Source organism: Coregonus clupeaformis, chromosome 30 (assembly GCF_020615455.1).
Source record: "Coregonus clupeaformis isolate EN_2021a chromosome 30, ASM2061545v1, whole genome shotgun sequence".
In the NCBI taxonomy this organism is placed as follows: domain Eukaryota; kingdom Metazoa; phylum Chordata; class Actinopteri; order Salmoniformes; family Salmonidae; genus Coregonus; species Coregonus clupeaformis.
Window position 1 is genome coordinate 43,122,539 of NC_059221.1, and position 16,615 is coordinate 43,139,153.

Sequence of the window (16,615 nt, forward strand, 5' to 3'; positions counted from 1 at the left end):
TAAAGTGCCTTGCTCAAGGACACAGACAGATTTCTCACCTTTCGGTTACTGGCTCTTAACCGGTAGGCTACCTGACGCCGTTACTAAACCTATTAAGCAGCCATGGATACTAATTTAAAGCAGTGATCATTATTCCTGCTCCTGGAAAGATACAGCTGCACGTTTTGTCCCAGCTCAGCAATGAAACACCTGATTCAGCTAAGTCTTAGCTGCTAAGATCAGTCAGTAATCACTGTTTTAAAAGACGCAGACGAATCAGCGTCTGTCAGAGAAGTATATGGGGCTGTAATTAAGTCTAAGCCCTTAGATCACAATATCTACTAAGCTAACATATGGAATTGCTTTAAGATGGTCATAAAATGTTTCATTTAGCCATTTGATGTTTAATTGTAGGACCCCTGTAAGATTCAATTAAGGTTTATATAAATATGTCCATTCAGTGGAAAATTCCATCAGAAAAGCAATAGTCCAAACTAGGGCTGTGGCGGTCATGAAATATTGTCAGTCTGTGATTGTCAAGCAAATAACTGCCGGTCTCACGGTAATTGACCGTTAATTAACAACAACACATGTAGCATCTCCTGGCTTCCACGCATAGCCTACAAGCCAGTGATGCAGACCTTTGGAACATCTACATCTTAAAAAGTCTAATAAATCCATGTAATATAGCCTACACCATCACAATAAATCCATGATTTATTTTAAACAGGTCTAAAGAAACATGATATGAAGAAAATGTAGTCTATTTCAGAAGAACAGAATAGCATACTCTGAGTTGTCCTTATGTTAGGCCCTGATCTGGATATGCCATATGGCTGTGGGCTACACTAGTTCATTTAGCAGACAAGATTTGCTTAGAATTCTGTGGTATTATTTTAAATTATTTTATTGTATGAAGAATACAATTGAACATAGCTGAATGAAATAGAAAGGATATTTTCTCCAAACGATTTGAGGGAGTGTGCATGTGCGGCTATTCTGTGTTGAGCGGTTAACAAAGAAACAGTTACTCCTATATGCTTCATTTAATGTTATTTATGTAACTTTAGTTGTGATACAAATGTTGGGCTATATGGTTTTGATTTTTAATACATTCTAAGGCTGCATGATGCGACTCTAATAATGATTCGAAAAAAAAGTTGCATGAAAGGCATGAGCTCTGCTTTGTTTTTTTGCGTAGGCTGTACACACTTCATCAGTCTCTCATTCAAAATTTGACAAGCACTTGATAATGCCTCGAATTTCCCGGCTGCATCCCCTTTGTGTGGCCGTAATGCCCCCTAAAAAAATCCATGCCTTTTGCGGCAAGTGACCGTTGTGCCCTTGGGCTGAATATAATAATTATAATTCCCTTCTCCCAGCTACTGCAGAAGCACATGGCTCTCCCTCACGTGATCGGGTGTTTCTCACAGGCTACAAGTGAAGACAGACACATCCGGGATGCAACTGATCGCGTCCTCATCCAATTCCGAGGCGCATATTGAAGATATTGGAAGAACTGTCCACATTTACTTTTTGTCAGCCAACAAGATGAGTAGGCCTAACGAACAGCCAACAAGATGAGTAGGCCTAACGAACAGCCAACAAGATGAGTAGGCCTAACGAACAGCCAACAAGATGAGTAGGCCTAACGAACAGTCAACAAGATGAGTAGGCCTAACGAACAGGCAACAAGATGAGTAGGCCTAACGAACAGCCAACAAGATGAGTAGGCCTAACGAACAGCCAACAAGATGAGTAGGCCTAACGAACAGTCAACAAGATGAGTAGGCCTAACGAACAGCCAACAAGATGAGTAGGCCTAACGAACAGCCAACAAGATGAGTGGGCCTAACGAACAGCCAACAAGATGAGTAGGCCTAACGAACAGCCAACAAGATGAGTAGGCCTAACGAACAGCCAACAAGATGAGTGGGCCTAACGAACAGTCAACAAGATGAGTAGGCCTAACGAACAGCCAACAAGATGAGTAGGCCTAATGAACAGCCAACAAGATGAGTGGGCCTAACGAACAACCAACAAGATGAGTAGGCCTAACGAACAGCCAACAAGATGAGTGGGCCTAACGAACAGCCAACAAGATGAGTAGGCCTAACGAACAGCCAACAAGATGAGTAGGCCTAACGAACAGCCAACAAGATGAGTAGGCATAACGAACAGCCAACAAGATGAGTAGGCCTAACGAACAGCCAACAAGATGAGTAGGCCTAACGAACAGCCAACAAGATGAGTAGGCCTAACGAACAGCCAACAAGATGAGTAGGCATAACGAACAGCCAACAAGATGAGTAGGCCTAACGAACAGCCAACAAGATGAGTGGGCCTAACGAACAGCCAACAAGATGAGTAGGCCTAACAAACAGCCAACAAGATGAGTAGGCCTAACGAACAGCCAACAAGATGAATAGGCCTAACGAACAGCCAACAAGATGAGTAGGCCTTACGAACAGCCAACAAGATGAGTGGGCCTAACGAACAGCCAACAAGATGAGTGGGCCTAACGAACAGCCAACAAGATGAGTAGGCCTAACGAACAGCCAACAAGATGAGTAGGCCTAACAAACAGCCAACAAGATGAGTAGGCCTAACGAACAGCCAACAAGATGAGTAGGCCTAACGAACAGCCAACAAGATTAGTAGGCCTAACGAACAGCCAACAAGATGAGTAGGCCTAACGAACAGCCAACAAGATGAGTAGGCCTAACGAACAGCCAACAAGATGAGTAGGCCTAACGAACAGCCAACAAGATGAGTAGGCCTAACGAACAGCCAACAAGATGAGTAGGCATAGCGAACAGCCAACAAGATGAGTAGGCCTAACGAACAGCAAAAGCACTAGCCTATGTCATACTACTACCCCCATAGTACAAAAGTTGACCTACTCTATTCTGTGCTATTTCTTCACATTATAAGCGCAGCAATGCGCACACGGCAGTAGGCTGTAAGCGCTAATGTGCCATTAGCAGGAAAACACCATTCTCAAAAGTGACCACAAATGTGATTATGCATGTGTGGCTTTTATTATAAAGGTGTATTTTTATGGTGAACATTATCTTCCCCAAACTTGAAACTCACGCGCTGTGAATGTATGCCAGTTAGGCTCTACACCCGTTGTAAAGCGGATTAATGTGCTTCATTTTAAGAAGTTATTTGGCCACTCATACAAACCTTATCAAAACATATAGGCCTAAAATGTAATTCATTCATTCATATAGGCCTATGGGCTAGGCTATGATTTGAAAAAGTCGCCCCAAAAAAAGCATGCGGTGTTTGCCATAAGCTGGGCATCATTCACTAGTGATAATATATAATTCACAAGTGATAGGCTAATATTGTCACCCATCAGACTATTCTTGATTTAATCTAGTCTTTACATATACTAGATAATGTGTGTGAAATTTGTTTTGATTTAGAATGGACCATTGTCATGCACCTGTCACGAAACAGGGGCAGCGGAAAAAAATACTTCATCTATGCACTTAAATAGCGAATGGTGGACGCTTTCACATGGTTCATTTTCATGCCAGCCAGGCAGGCTATACTCCTTTTGTAAAGATAAGCAATGTGCTTAATATGAGGAAAGTTAATAAATAAATATAGTAGGCCTAGCCCATAGAAAGCTGATGGGATCCTCCTCTTTTTAATAGAGGCCATCACTCTGTTCTCACGCAATTGCAAAGCCTATAGAAATGTTGCGCAACATGAGCTCATGGGCTCTCATGAAGTGTTTGATTAGATTTTCGATTACATTTGAATTGATGTCAGAGTGATTAGAGGGACAATAGAGTGCTGAGTACCAGGCAGTTAGCAAGTTTGGTAGGCTACTAATGACCATCAGCAGCATCAGAGCTTGGAGAAGCCTAGTTACCATGACTAAACGGTCACGTGGAATTTGACAGCCATCATGACTCGTGACCGCTGGTGTCGCGGTAATACGGTCACCATAACAGCCCTAGTCCAAACCACATGTATCTATCATATATGGTTCAAAAGTTACCTACAATTTACTCTGAGAATTTAGTATGTTTAGAGTGAATGGAATGTCATCACAGGCATGGTCAAAAAGTGGTCACTGCTCCATAGAACTCTGTGGCAGAACGGCACTAACTTCGAACGTCACCTGACAAGCTAACTAGTGGCTGCAGGTTGCTGAGTGAAAACATGGGCTTTTTCTAAATGAAATCCGCTAAATACAAAACTAAATTGGGACTAAATATATATTTATTTACAAAGATAAAATACTGAATTTCAATATCCACCCTCCTGAGTCTTTCCCTTTAAATCACCATAGAAACTGCCCCTCTCAACATACATTGGCCACGGTGAGGATCTTAAGGTGAAAATGACGAAGGTATCAAGTTGATTTTGATTGGTCCAACCAGCGGAAACACCTCCAAATGCTACCACCTCACAACAGCAAATATGGAAGAGATACAACCAAGAGCAGCACAGTCTAAACTAGCAACGGTCACAGCAAATTAACGTTCATACTGGAATGCATTTCAATTAACAGGTGTGCCTTGTTAAAAGTTAATTTGTGGAATTTCTTTCCTTCTTAATGCGTTTGAGCCAATCAGTTGTGTTGTGACAAGGTAGGGGGGGTATACAGAAGATAGCCCTATTTGGTAAAAGACCATGTCCATATTATGGCAAGAACAGCTCAAATAAGCAAAGAGAAACTACAGTCTATCATTACTTTAAGACATGAAGGTCAGTCAATACGAAACATTTCAAGAACTTTGCAGAAACCATCAAGGGCTATGATGAAACTGGCTCTCATGAGGACCGCCACAGGAATGGAAGACCCAGAGTTACCAGCCTCAGAAATTGCAGCCCAAATAAATGCTTCACAGAGTTCAAGTAACAGACACATCTCAACATCAACTGTTCAGAGGGGACTGTGTGAATCAGGCCTTCATGGTTGAATTGCTGCAAAGAAACCACTATTAAAGGACACCAATAATAAGAAGAGAACTGCTTGGGCCAAGAAACACGAGCAATGGTCATTAGACCGGTGGAAATGTGTCCTTTGGTCTGGAGTCCAAATTGGAGATTTTTGGTTCCAACCACCGTGTCTTTGTGAGACGCGGTGTGGGTGAACGGATGATCTCTGCATGTGTATTTCCCACCGTAAAGCATGGAGGAGGAGGTGTTATGGTGTGGAGGTGCTTTGCTGGTGACACTGTCTGTGATTTATTTAGAATTCAAGGCACACTTAACCAGCATGGCTACCACAGCATTCTACAGCGATACGCCATCCCATCTGGTTTGGGCTTAGTGGGACTATCATTTGTTTTTCAACAGGACAATGACCCAACACACCTCCAGGCTGTGTAAGGGCTATTTTACCAAGAAGGAGAGTGATGGAGTGCTGCATCAGATGACCTGGCCTCCACAATCCCCCGACCTCAACACAATTGAGATGGTTTGGGATGACTTGGATGGCAGAGTGAAGGAAAAGCAGCCAACAAGTGCTCAGCATATGTGGGAACTCTTTCAAGACTGTTGGAAAAGCATTCCAGGTGAAGCTGGTTGAGAGAATGCCAAGAGTGTGCAAAGCTGTCATCAAGGCAAAGGGTGGCTATTTGAAGAATCTCAAATATAAAATAGATTTTGATTTGTTTAACACTTTTTAGTTTACTACATGATTCCATATGTGTTATTTAATAGTTTTGATGTCTTCACTATTATTCTACAATGTAAAGAATAGTAAAAATACAGAAGAACCCTTGAATGAGTAGGTGTGTCCAAACTTTTTACTGGTAGTGTATATCTGAGATATATAAGAAAACATAGGACTTTTCTTGACCCACGTTTGGTCACGTTATTTTTGGCACATTTGACCCCCTATGCACTTTCTGCCATTTTTACAACCCGGTACTGGGTCACCTTCAGACAACTCCCCTGAAGCTTGTGTGCGTCGTAGAGCAGAGAGTCTCCCCTTTCAATACTGGTGACATATTAGTTTGTAGCTCCAATGGTTCGGTCTGGACAGTTGGATTTGTTTGAAGACCTCTTCGAAATGAGGACTTGTGGATGTCGTAGAGCCAAACACCTCTCGATATTGGTGAGATATTAGTTTGTAGCTAATACGTCACAGACGATTTTGTGATAATGTTCTTGTCCGGATCCTCTTGTGTAGAAAAAGGCCGCTTTCACAAGCCCTATGTTATGGAATTGGCGTAAACTATGTATATCGGCGGAAAGAGGGGATTGGGCTGCAGCCACTACAAGAAATAGTAAGTCTCTAGCATAAACACACAGGGAGCTATTCAATATTCAAAATGACGTCACTGTGTGAAACACCAGTTTGTCAATCGACTTTATTAACTAGGCAGTAACAGACGAGGACACAGTCAGCATTTACCCTGTCTGACTTGGCCTTGGTCTGTAACCAGAATACCTAATGACAGATGAATGGGTTAACACCATAACTGTTCTGTATCAATAACACAACTACAGTATGCATGTCGATCTATAGAAGAGGGTGACAGAGAGAATGAAATCTCTGTGGTGTAAATTTATGAATCTATCTTTCATGACTTTTATGGGTGCTAAAACTGGCTTCTCACACAGACTTTTTTTTATGGTTTATTCAAGAGCAACAACTTTTTTTGCCACAACTCCTTTAAGATGCTTTTTACAGCAGCAGAACCCCAGTCCCTCCAGGATTTCGCTGGTATCTTTTGTGATATTTGAGGATTAAAATGCTTGATTTTGCTGCAGCAATTCTGACATTTTTCGTGGCAATATGCAATGATTTTGTCAGATTTGTCATGAAAATGCGCTGACGAGGCAAAACGTTTGTCGACGTGTGGCTTGATGGAACCATATTATGTTGTAAATGTGTGGTGAATGGTTGAAATTGTGAACCATATTTTTGTACTGCGGTGATGGATTTGTTTTTTGCGATAATATTGCAATGATTTTATGAGGAAATACTGCAGAGATTTGTTAAATTTGCAAGCCCTTGCAAAATATGCAGAAAATTGTTGATTTTGGCAAAAATATTGCATTTGCAGAATCGCGGAATCTAGGAAGGACTATAACCTTCAAACTCAACTCTGGAGCTCAAAACCAGTTCCACTGCATTTTTTCATTGTTCCATTCTAATCAGGGATTGATTTAGACCTGGGACGGGTGCAATGTGTGCAATTAATTATCAGGTAGAACAGAAAACCAGCAGGCTCCGGACCTCCAACACACTATCACTCAATCTGTGATTGAAATGTACTGTATACAAAATTGTGTACTGCACACAAAAAAAAAAAAATATATCACAATAATCTGTGATACTGGGTTAGGACCTCATAGGGTAAGAGTTGAATACCCCTGGACTATAACATCCACAAGCTTTTATTAGCTCACCCAGTCTCTTAGAACCTCTGGCCTGACTCTTGGTTCCTATAGTTTAGTTATTACATACATCTATGCTATCTATGCTTGATGATCGTATTATGGTAATGGTATCTCCCCCCCCCCCAAAAAAAATGCCAGTAACAGCAGGGACCTTGACGTTTGTGTTTCTGCTCTTTGGAGAAACACAATGAGCACAGACCGTGGGTGACGTCACACACATTATGAGCGCACAACAGAATCCTGTCAGTCAGCATAATTGATGAGCGTTATGTGTGTATAAGTTGAGGATGAGTCAGCGCGAGACTGTATAAATGTCTCAGGGACACTGTGCTGTGGTGGTGCCTTTAAGAAAAGTATTTAATCTAGTGAAATACCCAGAGGAAACTAATGGGTGGGGGTGAAACATGCATGGTTGGGTTTCCAGTAGTTGTTACTGGAAATTCGTGGGAATACAGTAGCTAGTGCAGAGTGAAGGCATACTGCAGCTACGATCTTGAAGATGAAAATCAAACTGCACATGAGAATGTAATGTTCTATTAGCGAGTTGATAGTATCCTATTAGGCTCCGATTTCAGATAATGGTCATTAGTATTCCTAGATAAAATAATAGCAGGGCTGTGTAAGTCACTGTAAATGTGGAGGTTAAACGCGCCTTCCCACTCCAGACGATACGGTATCCCTGCCTCCGGCACAGGCAGCCTGTCATGCTAAGGCTGTCTAGTCCACAGTGCAGAGGCACAGCACAGTCATTCAAAAAAACCCTCCCCTCTCTTCTGGGTGAAGGAAACTTCCCGTCCGGAAAGTGAAATGAGCTTGAGAAGCTGCAGTGCAAAACCTCAGCCACACACACACACACACACACACACACACACACACACACACACACACACACACACACACACACACAACACAACACACACTCCCTCCTAAGATACTTAGCTAGCAAACGTTCTCTTTGTGGTGGTGTATTCAATCTTCTCCCTCCCTGAGCATCGCATCAGCCACAGTAAAGCCCTGGGTTTTCTACCATTATATAAGTAGCTTTGCTGGGACTGTGAGAGAGTGTCAGGATGGGGAAGCCAGCCCCTACATACAAGATAAAGAGGGAGACTTCATTGCCTGGAATCTCTGACTTTGTATTTAATTAAATCTAACCTAATCTACAAGTTTTTAGGCACAGTGGATCAGCTTTCAGAAGCAGTGCAGTAGCTTTCAGAAGCTGTGCAACAAATACTTAAATCTCATGGGCATGCTGTACTGTGTCTCCAAGAATAGCAGTATTTATGCTTCAGCAGCATAAATGGACCTTTTTCCTATGAAGGTGTGGTGTACAGACAGACTGTCACACATGGGAGGAGGGTGGGCGGTGGGGCGGGGGACAGGGAGGAGGACAAACAACACACTACTGGGATAGGGAGGAGGACAAACAACACACTACTGGGATAGGGAGGAGGACAAACAACACACTACTGGGATAGGGAGGAGGACAAACAACACACTACTGGGACAGGGAGGAGGACAAACAACACACTACTGGGACAGGGAGGAGGACAAACAACACACTACTGGGACAGGGAGGAGGACAAACAACACACTACTGGGATAGGGAGGAGGACAAACAACACACTACTGGGATAGGGAGGAGGACAAACAACACACTACTGGGATAGGGAGGAGGACAAACAACACACTACTGGGACAGGGAGGAGGACAAACAACACACTACTGGGACAGGGAGGAGGACAAACAACACACTACTGGGATAGGGAGGAGGACAAACAACACACTACTGGGACAGGGAGGAGGACAAACAACACACTACTGGGATAGGGAGGAGGACAAACAACACACTACTGGGATAGGGAGGAGGACAAACAACACACTACTGGGATAGAGAGGAGGACAAACAACACACTACTGGGCACAGGGAGGAGGACAAACAACACACTACTGGGCACAGGGAGGAGGACAAACAACACACTACTGGGATAGGGAGGAGGACAAACAACACACTACTGGGATAGAGAGGAGGACAAACAACACACTACTGGGCACAGGGAGGAGGACAAACAACACACTACTGGGCACAGGGAGGAGGACAAACAACACACTACTGGGATAGGGAGGAGGACAAACAACACACTACTGGGATAGGGAGGAGGACAAACAACACACTACTGGGCACAGGGAGAAGGACAAACAACACACTACTGGGCACAGGGAGGAGGACAAACAACACACTACTGGGCACAGGGAGGAGGACAAACAACACACTACTGGGATAGGGAGGAGGACAAACAACACACTACTGGGCACAGGGAGGAGGACAAACAACACACTACTGGGATAGGGAGGAGGACAAACAACACACTACTGGGCACAGGGAGGAGGACAAACAACACACTACTGGGATAGGGAGGAGGACAAACAACACACTACTGGGCACAGGGAGGAGGACAAACAACACACTACTGGGCAAAGGGAGGAGGACAAACAACACACTACTGGGCACAGGGAGGAGGACAAACAACACACTACTGGGATAGAGAGGAGGACAAACAACACACTACTGGGCACAGGGAGGAGGACAAACAACACACTACTGGGATAGGGAGGAGGACAAACAACACACTACTGGGCACAGGGAGGAGGACAAACAACACACTACTGGGCACAGGGAGGAGGACAAACAACACACTACTGGGCACAGGGAGGAGGACAAACAACACACTACTGGGATAGGGAGGAGGACAAACAACACACTACTGGGCACAGGGAGGAGGACAAACAACACACTACTGGGATAGGGAGGAGGACAAACAACACACTACTGGGCACAGGGAGGAGGACAAACAACACACTACTGGGCACAGGGAGGAGGACAAACAACACACTACTGGGCACAGGGAGGAGGACAAACAACACACTACTGGGCACAGGGAGGAGGACAAACAACACACTACTGGGCACAGGGATAATAAACTCCGGGGCGACTCGTGAAAGAACCTAAACTGGCTCAATTACTGCTGCAGGCACACAGACAATTCTGAAAGCCCCAAAAACGCCCCCGTGTCTGTTGCTCTCCTATTCAGCGCAGGTTCCTCTGATCCCCATGGTCAATCAAAAACACTGACACGCACAGCAAGATCAGAGAGGGGGGGTGGTCGCACGGGGGGGGCTATTCTGAGTGCAAAAATGGGGGGGGGGGTGCAACTCAATATTAAAAAGGTTTTACTAATGTTTTGTATACTCAGTGTATATGACAGTATTTGCATGCATATTAAGAAGTATGTCTTCAAAGTCCTGCTGTGCTTATTAAAAACGTAGTTATGAGATGGTGTTTTCAGGCTGAAAGATATAAAGACCTTCAACACATGAATTCATTACAATCTCTTTTGTATTCTTGAGTGTCCCAGGGGACATTGCCATAGTGGCTTCATGTCCTGTGGTGTCTGTCTGCCATCTGACAAAGACTGGAGGGTTGCCAACACAGTTATCTCTGTCTAAGAGAAATCATGCCATTTTCTATCTCACGTACAGTGGGGAGAACAAGTTTTTGATACACTGCCGATTTTGCAGGTTTTCCTACTTACAAAGCATGTAGAGGTCTGTAATTTCTATCATAGCTACACTTCAACTGTGAGAGGCGGAATCCAGAAAATCCAGGAAAAATCCAGAAAATCACATTGTATGATTTTTAAGTAATATATTTGCAGTTTAGTGCATGACATAAGTATTTGATCACCTACCAACCAGTAAGAATTCCGGCTCTCACAGACCTGTTAGTTTTTCTTTAAGAAGCCCTCCTGTTCTCCACTCATTACCTGTATTAACTGCACCTGTTTGAACTCGTTACCTGTATAAAAGACACCTGTCCACACACTCAATCAAACAGACTCCAACCTCTCCACAATGGCCAAGACCAGAGAGCTGTGTAAGGACATCAGGGATAAAATTGTAGACCTGCACAAGGCTGGGATGGGCTACAGGACAATAGGCAAGCAGCTTGGTGAGAAGGCAACAACTGTTGGCGCAATTATTAGAAAATGGAAGAAGTTCAAGATGACGGTCAATCAACCTCGGTCTGGGGCTCCATGCAAGATCTCACCTCGTGGGGCATCAATGATCATGAGGAAGGTGAGGGATCAGCCCAGAACTACACGGCAGGACCTGGTCAATGACCTGAAGAGAGCTGGGACCACAGTCTCAAAGAAAACCATTAGTAACACACTACGCCATCATGGATTAAAATCCTGCAGTGCACGCAAGGTCCCCCTGCTGAAGCCAGCGCATGTCCAGGCCTGTCTGAAGTTTGCCAATGACCATCTGGATGATCCAGAGGAGGAATGGGAGAAGGTCATGTGGTCTGATGAGACAAAAATAGAGCTTGTTGGTCTAAACTCCAATCGCCGTGTTTGGAGGAAGAAGAAGGATGAGTACAACCCCAAGAACACCATCCCAACCATGAAGCATGGAGGTGGAAACATCATTCTTTGGGGATGCTTTTCTGCAAAGGGGACAGGACGACTGCACCGTATTGAGGGGAGGATGGATGGGGCCATGTATCGCGAGATCTTGGCCAACAACCTCCTTCCCTCAGTAAGAGCATTGAAGATGGGTCGTGGCTGGGTCTTCCAGCATGACAACGACCCGAAACACACAGCCAGGGCAACTAAGGAGTGGCTCCGTAAGAAGCATCTCAAGGTCCTGCAGTGGCCTAGCCAGTCTCCAGACCTGAACCCAATAGAAAATCTTTGGAGGGAGCTGAAAGTCCGTATTGCCCAGCGACAGCCCCGAAACCTGAAGGATCTGGAGAAGGTCTGTATGGAGGAGTGGGCCAAAATCCCTGCTGCAGTGTGTGCAAACCTGGTCAAGACCTACAGGAAACGTATGATCTCTGTAATTGCAAACAAAGGTTTCTGTACCAAATATTAAGTTCTGCTTTTCTGATGTATCAAATACTTATGTCATGCAATAAAATGCAAATTAATTACTTAAAAATCATACAATGTGATTTTCTGGGTTTTTGTTTTAGATTCCGTCTCTCACAGTTGAAGTGTACCTATGATAAAAATTACAGACCTCTACATGCTTTGTAAGTAGGAAAACCTGCAAAATCGGCAGTGTATCAAATACTTGTTCTCCCCACTGTATATGGCTGTTGTTGTTGTTGTTGTTCACTTAACAGTGGCACACATAGAAAACAAGCCATCAAAAAAATATGTTCAGATCGACCCAAACTTTAAATATGTGTTCAGATCGACCCAAATTTAAATGATGTGTTCAGATCGACCCAAACTGAAATTATGTGTTCAGATCGACCCAAAAAAACAGCCTATTAGCATATCATACAAAGTGTTTGAGACCCTACCTGCTTAGAAATGTTTTAGCATAATACATTCTCTAGATAGCAAGACCCCGAAGCTTAGTGCCACCAAACAAGGACATAACCGACTATTTAAGTGAGCCAAGTGCTTTGCAGTAATTGCCAGAGGAAGTTCTGAGACATGGTTAAAATAAAACCTGGGGAGATGACAGCACTGTGGAACTTATTTTTAATCAGGCTAGTAGCAGGCCGGCCAATAGGGAAGGCCTGACAGCTCATCAAAAGACTACAGCCAGTGTTTGGAATAATCTTAGAAATGAAGCACATACTAAGTAGAAAGGAAACGAAAGGAAACTGCAAAAAAAAACGTAAGCCCAGGGCCGGTTCCAGGCAACGATAAATAAATCATAATAATAATAAATAACAATGTAGGAACTCAGTCGGGGTCTCAACTATTAAGAGTAAGAAGAGTGCAGTTTCTAAATGTGTTTGTGCTTCAGCAGTTGTTCTCTTGTTATGTCAGTCACTGACAGTCACTCAATGGTAGTTAGTCTAGCCAGGTATCTAAACTTGTAGTCGAATACTGTCCTGGCAAGCAGGGCACGTGCCCAGGGGCCTTGACCTCCAGGGGCCCTGACCTCCAGGGGCCTTGACCTCCAGGGCGCCCTCCCATTGATTTTGTTAGTCATTCTCACTCAGATATCATATTAACATGGCATTAGTCATGGCAAAATGTGTAGAATTACAGGGCCTAACCCCAGTCTTCACCGTAGATGATGCAGGACTAGCTATAAGTAGGGCCATGTGTTTTGCACAATCATGTGACACAGCAAGATTTTACCCTGTATTTTAAGCCTTATCCAGAAATTAGAATTAGACCAAACATGAAAGCGATTATCTGAGGATGGAGCTGGACCATCTGACATCAAAAGAAAAGGGGACAGTTTGATGAAAAAGCTTCAAATAAATGTTGAAATCCAGGCATGTCACATGATTGCGCAAAACTCAGGGCCCTAGCTATAAGTGTTCATTTCACAAAGCCCTGACAGCAACAGAAGAGGAGGTAGTCACAGGTTGGCACGGCGACGCAACCACTGTCACTCTAAATACAACGATGTTGTAACTTTTGCCTCCTGGGTGGCTCTTCGCCCCCAACACACACACACACACACACACACACACACACACACACACACACACACACACAGTACACATCTAAATACAAACATACACACAGTTGTTGTCAAGAAACAGCAATGCTCGCTTGATCAAGTTGACTGTGAGACCGAGAGTGTGAGTGAAGGAGTGAGAAAGAGGGCTAGGGGGGGAATACAGCTGTGTATTGCGCATCATGTTCTGGAGGGCTGAGGGAGGGGCTGGCCGGCTGGCCTCAGAGCCCATTGCCACTTTTCATATTGGGAAGCTTAGCGTACAGGTCAGAGCCTCAGCTTAGCTTATTATACACAGCATACAGCTGCCAGTCCACACAGCACACACACACACACACACACACACACACACACACCATTACATCACTACCTCACTGTCAGGGATTATTGTTCTGACACACAATAAGAAGCAACACTGAGACACTAATATAGAGAAGAACACAATCAGAACACTACTGAAATTGATGTTTTAGCTTGGTCTTTCAACCAGACCTGGGTTCAAATACATGTGTATTTGATTATTAGTTATTTAAGTACTTATTTTCTGTGTATTTGAATATTTTTTTATAATGTGGCCCGGATCAACAACTTCCTATAAATAGTATACTATTTGAAAGTATTTTCAAATACTTATTTCAAATACTACTTTCAAATACCTGGGTTAAATGCATGGGAGTACATGCCAATACTTTCCAAGTGTATTTTAAAATACATTCGAATATTTAACCACGTGTCTTTTCAAATAAAAATATCTGAATATGTAATTTAATGTCACAACCACAAGTACAGTGAAATGCCTTTCTTGCTAGCTCTAACCCCAACAATGCAGTAACCAATAACAATGTAAAACTACAAAGTTAGAAAAGATAAATACACAATATATAAAAAAATAAGAAATAACCAAGATGTAGTGTATCACGGACAACCAATTAAACATGACAGCATCTAATGTCTGTGGAGAAGGACGAAGGCCCGTGTTCACAGAGGTTTCACTCGCTCTCCTACCCAGGGATACTTTTGATAAAACAAAGGCTGACAGTATGAGTATGTTCAGAAAGCAGTGTAGAAACAAACTGAGAACCAAACCGCCTACAGAAAACCAAATGGAAACAACACTAGTGCTTCACCTTATAGTCACTAATTCTGCTGTTTTCTATCACCAGTATGTGACTCGGTATTATGACCACAAAAGGTCATTGTGATGCAGCTGTCTGCTAAGTAGCGTACTCATCATCTCAGAATGGCAGCTGATAATGTAAACAGAGAGCAACAGGAAACTGCAGAGAAACACTCAGAGCTAAACAGCCATATATCTTCTCTCTCCAGGGGTTATTCGAACTGTATAAACATACATAACCTTAGAACTATCGGGCCTCGGGGAGATGAAAACAGGGTTTTGTATATCCAGTCTGTTTACTTAATCAGGATGAGTCAATCTTCTAAGCCCAAATACAGCTTGAGACAACTGAAGCTCCTCACTATTGCACAACAGTCTTAAAAGATCTTAGTGACACTAGTAAATTAGAACTTAACAGAATCTGCTCCTGAGAAAGCTTAAAGGGATACTGTGAGATTCTGGCAATTCTACTCTGACCCAGGGTCAGATGAACTTGGGGATACCATTTTTATGTCTCTGCGTCCAGTATGAAGGAAGTTAGAGGTAGTTTCGCGAGCCAATGCTAACTAGCGTTAGCGCAATGACGAAGTCTACGGATACGGTAGCATCTCGCAGTATCTCTTTAACAATGCTGTGAAGAGCTTTTTTCAGTGCCTTATTCTAGTTAAATTATTCAACTTTAGCAGACTGGGAGTGTTGGCGCTCAACCTGATATTATATTATCCTGTTGCAGTAGTCGTACAGTACCGTATGAGCTGGACTCTTACCTTTCTCTATAGAGGTAATGCCCATGGAGGGCTGTCCCAGGCTGGCCCTCCTCTCCCACTTGCCCTCGTCAGGGTTGTAGACCTCCACAGAGGACAGGGGGCTCTGCTGGCTGTCCATGCCCCCCATCACCATCACCTGACCGCCCAGGGACACCGCCGACGCCCCCGCCCGGGCTGTAGGGAGCGGAGGTAGCTGGGTCCATGTCTGGCTCCCTATGTCCAGCACCTCGGCAGTGTCTAGAGGCAGGCCTGTCTCACTGCAGCCCCCCAGCACATACAGCAGGCCGCCATGGAACACAGGGGTGCAGTAGACCCTGTGCGTGGACATGGGGGGGAAAACCTCCCAGTACAGGGACTTGACTGGGCTCACTGCCATCTCGAGTATAGGCATCTCTCCTGAGGCTGGCAGGGGTGATGGGTCATTACACGCTCGGAGGGGGTGGGGTTAAAAAACCAGACAAACAAAAACAAGAAAGAGAGAAGCGGGGGGAAATACGGAACAGTCTCCTTTCTTGCTGCGTTGCTACATTAGCCTCTGTCTAAAGAGAGAGAGAGAGAGAGAGAGAGAGAGAGAGAGAGAGAGAGAGAGAGAGAGAGAGGGGAGAGGGAGAGGGAGAGAGAGAGAGAGAGAGAGAGAGAGAGAGAGAGAGAGAGGGAGGGAGAGGGAGAGAGAGGGGAGAGGGAGGGAGAGAGGGGGAGGGAGAGAGAGAGAGAGAGAGAGAGAGAGACAGAGAGAGAGAGAGAGAGAGAGAGGGGGAGAGAGAGGGAGGGAGAGGGAAGGACTACCTCAGCAATCTGCCAGATGCCTCCACTCCACCAAATGTTTTATTCATTCATTTGTTGATGTTTTAGTGCAGGGGACCATCTGTCCTTTCTT

General features: G+C 44.1%; 1 protein-coding gene across 1 annotated transcript in view; it reads right to left on the bottom strand.

The window, feature by feature from the left end:
- klhdc8b (kelch domain containing 8B) overlaps window positions 1-16,331 on the bottom strand; it is a 71,205-nt gene extending 54,874 nt beyond the window's left edge. The window contains exon 1 of the mRNA XM_045209281.1: window positions 15,739-16,331. Coding sequence (XP_045065216.1) covers window positions 15,739-16,129 — 391 coding nt within the window. The 5' untranslated portion in view covers window positions 16,130-16,331. The remainder of the gene's footprint in view (window positions 1-15,738) is intronic.
- Window positions 16,332-16,615: the final 284 nt, after the last annotated feature.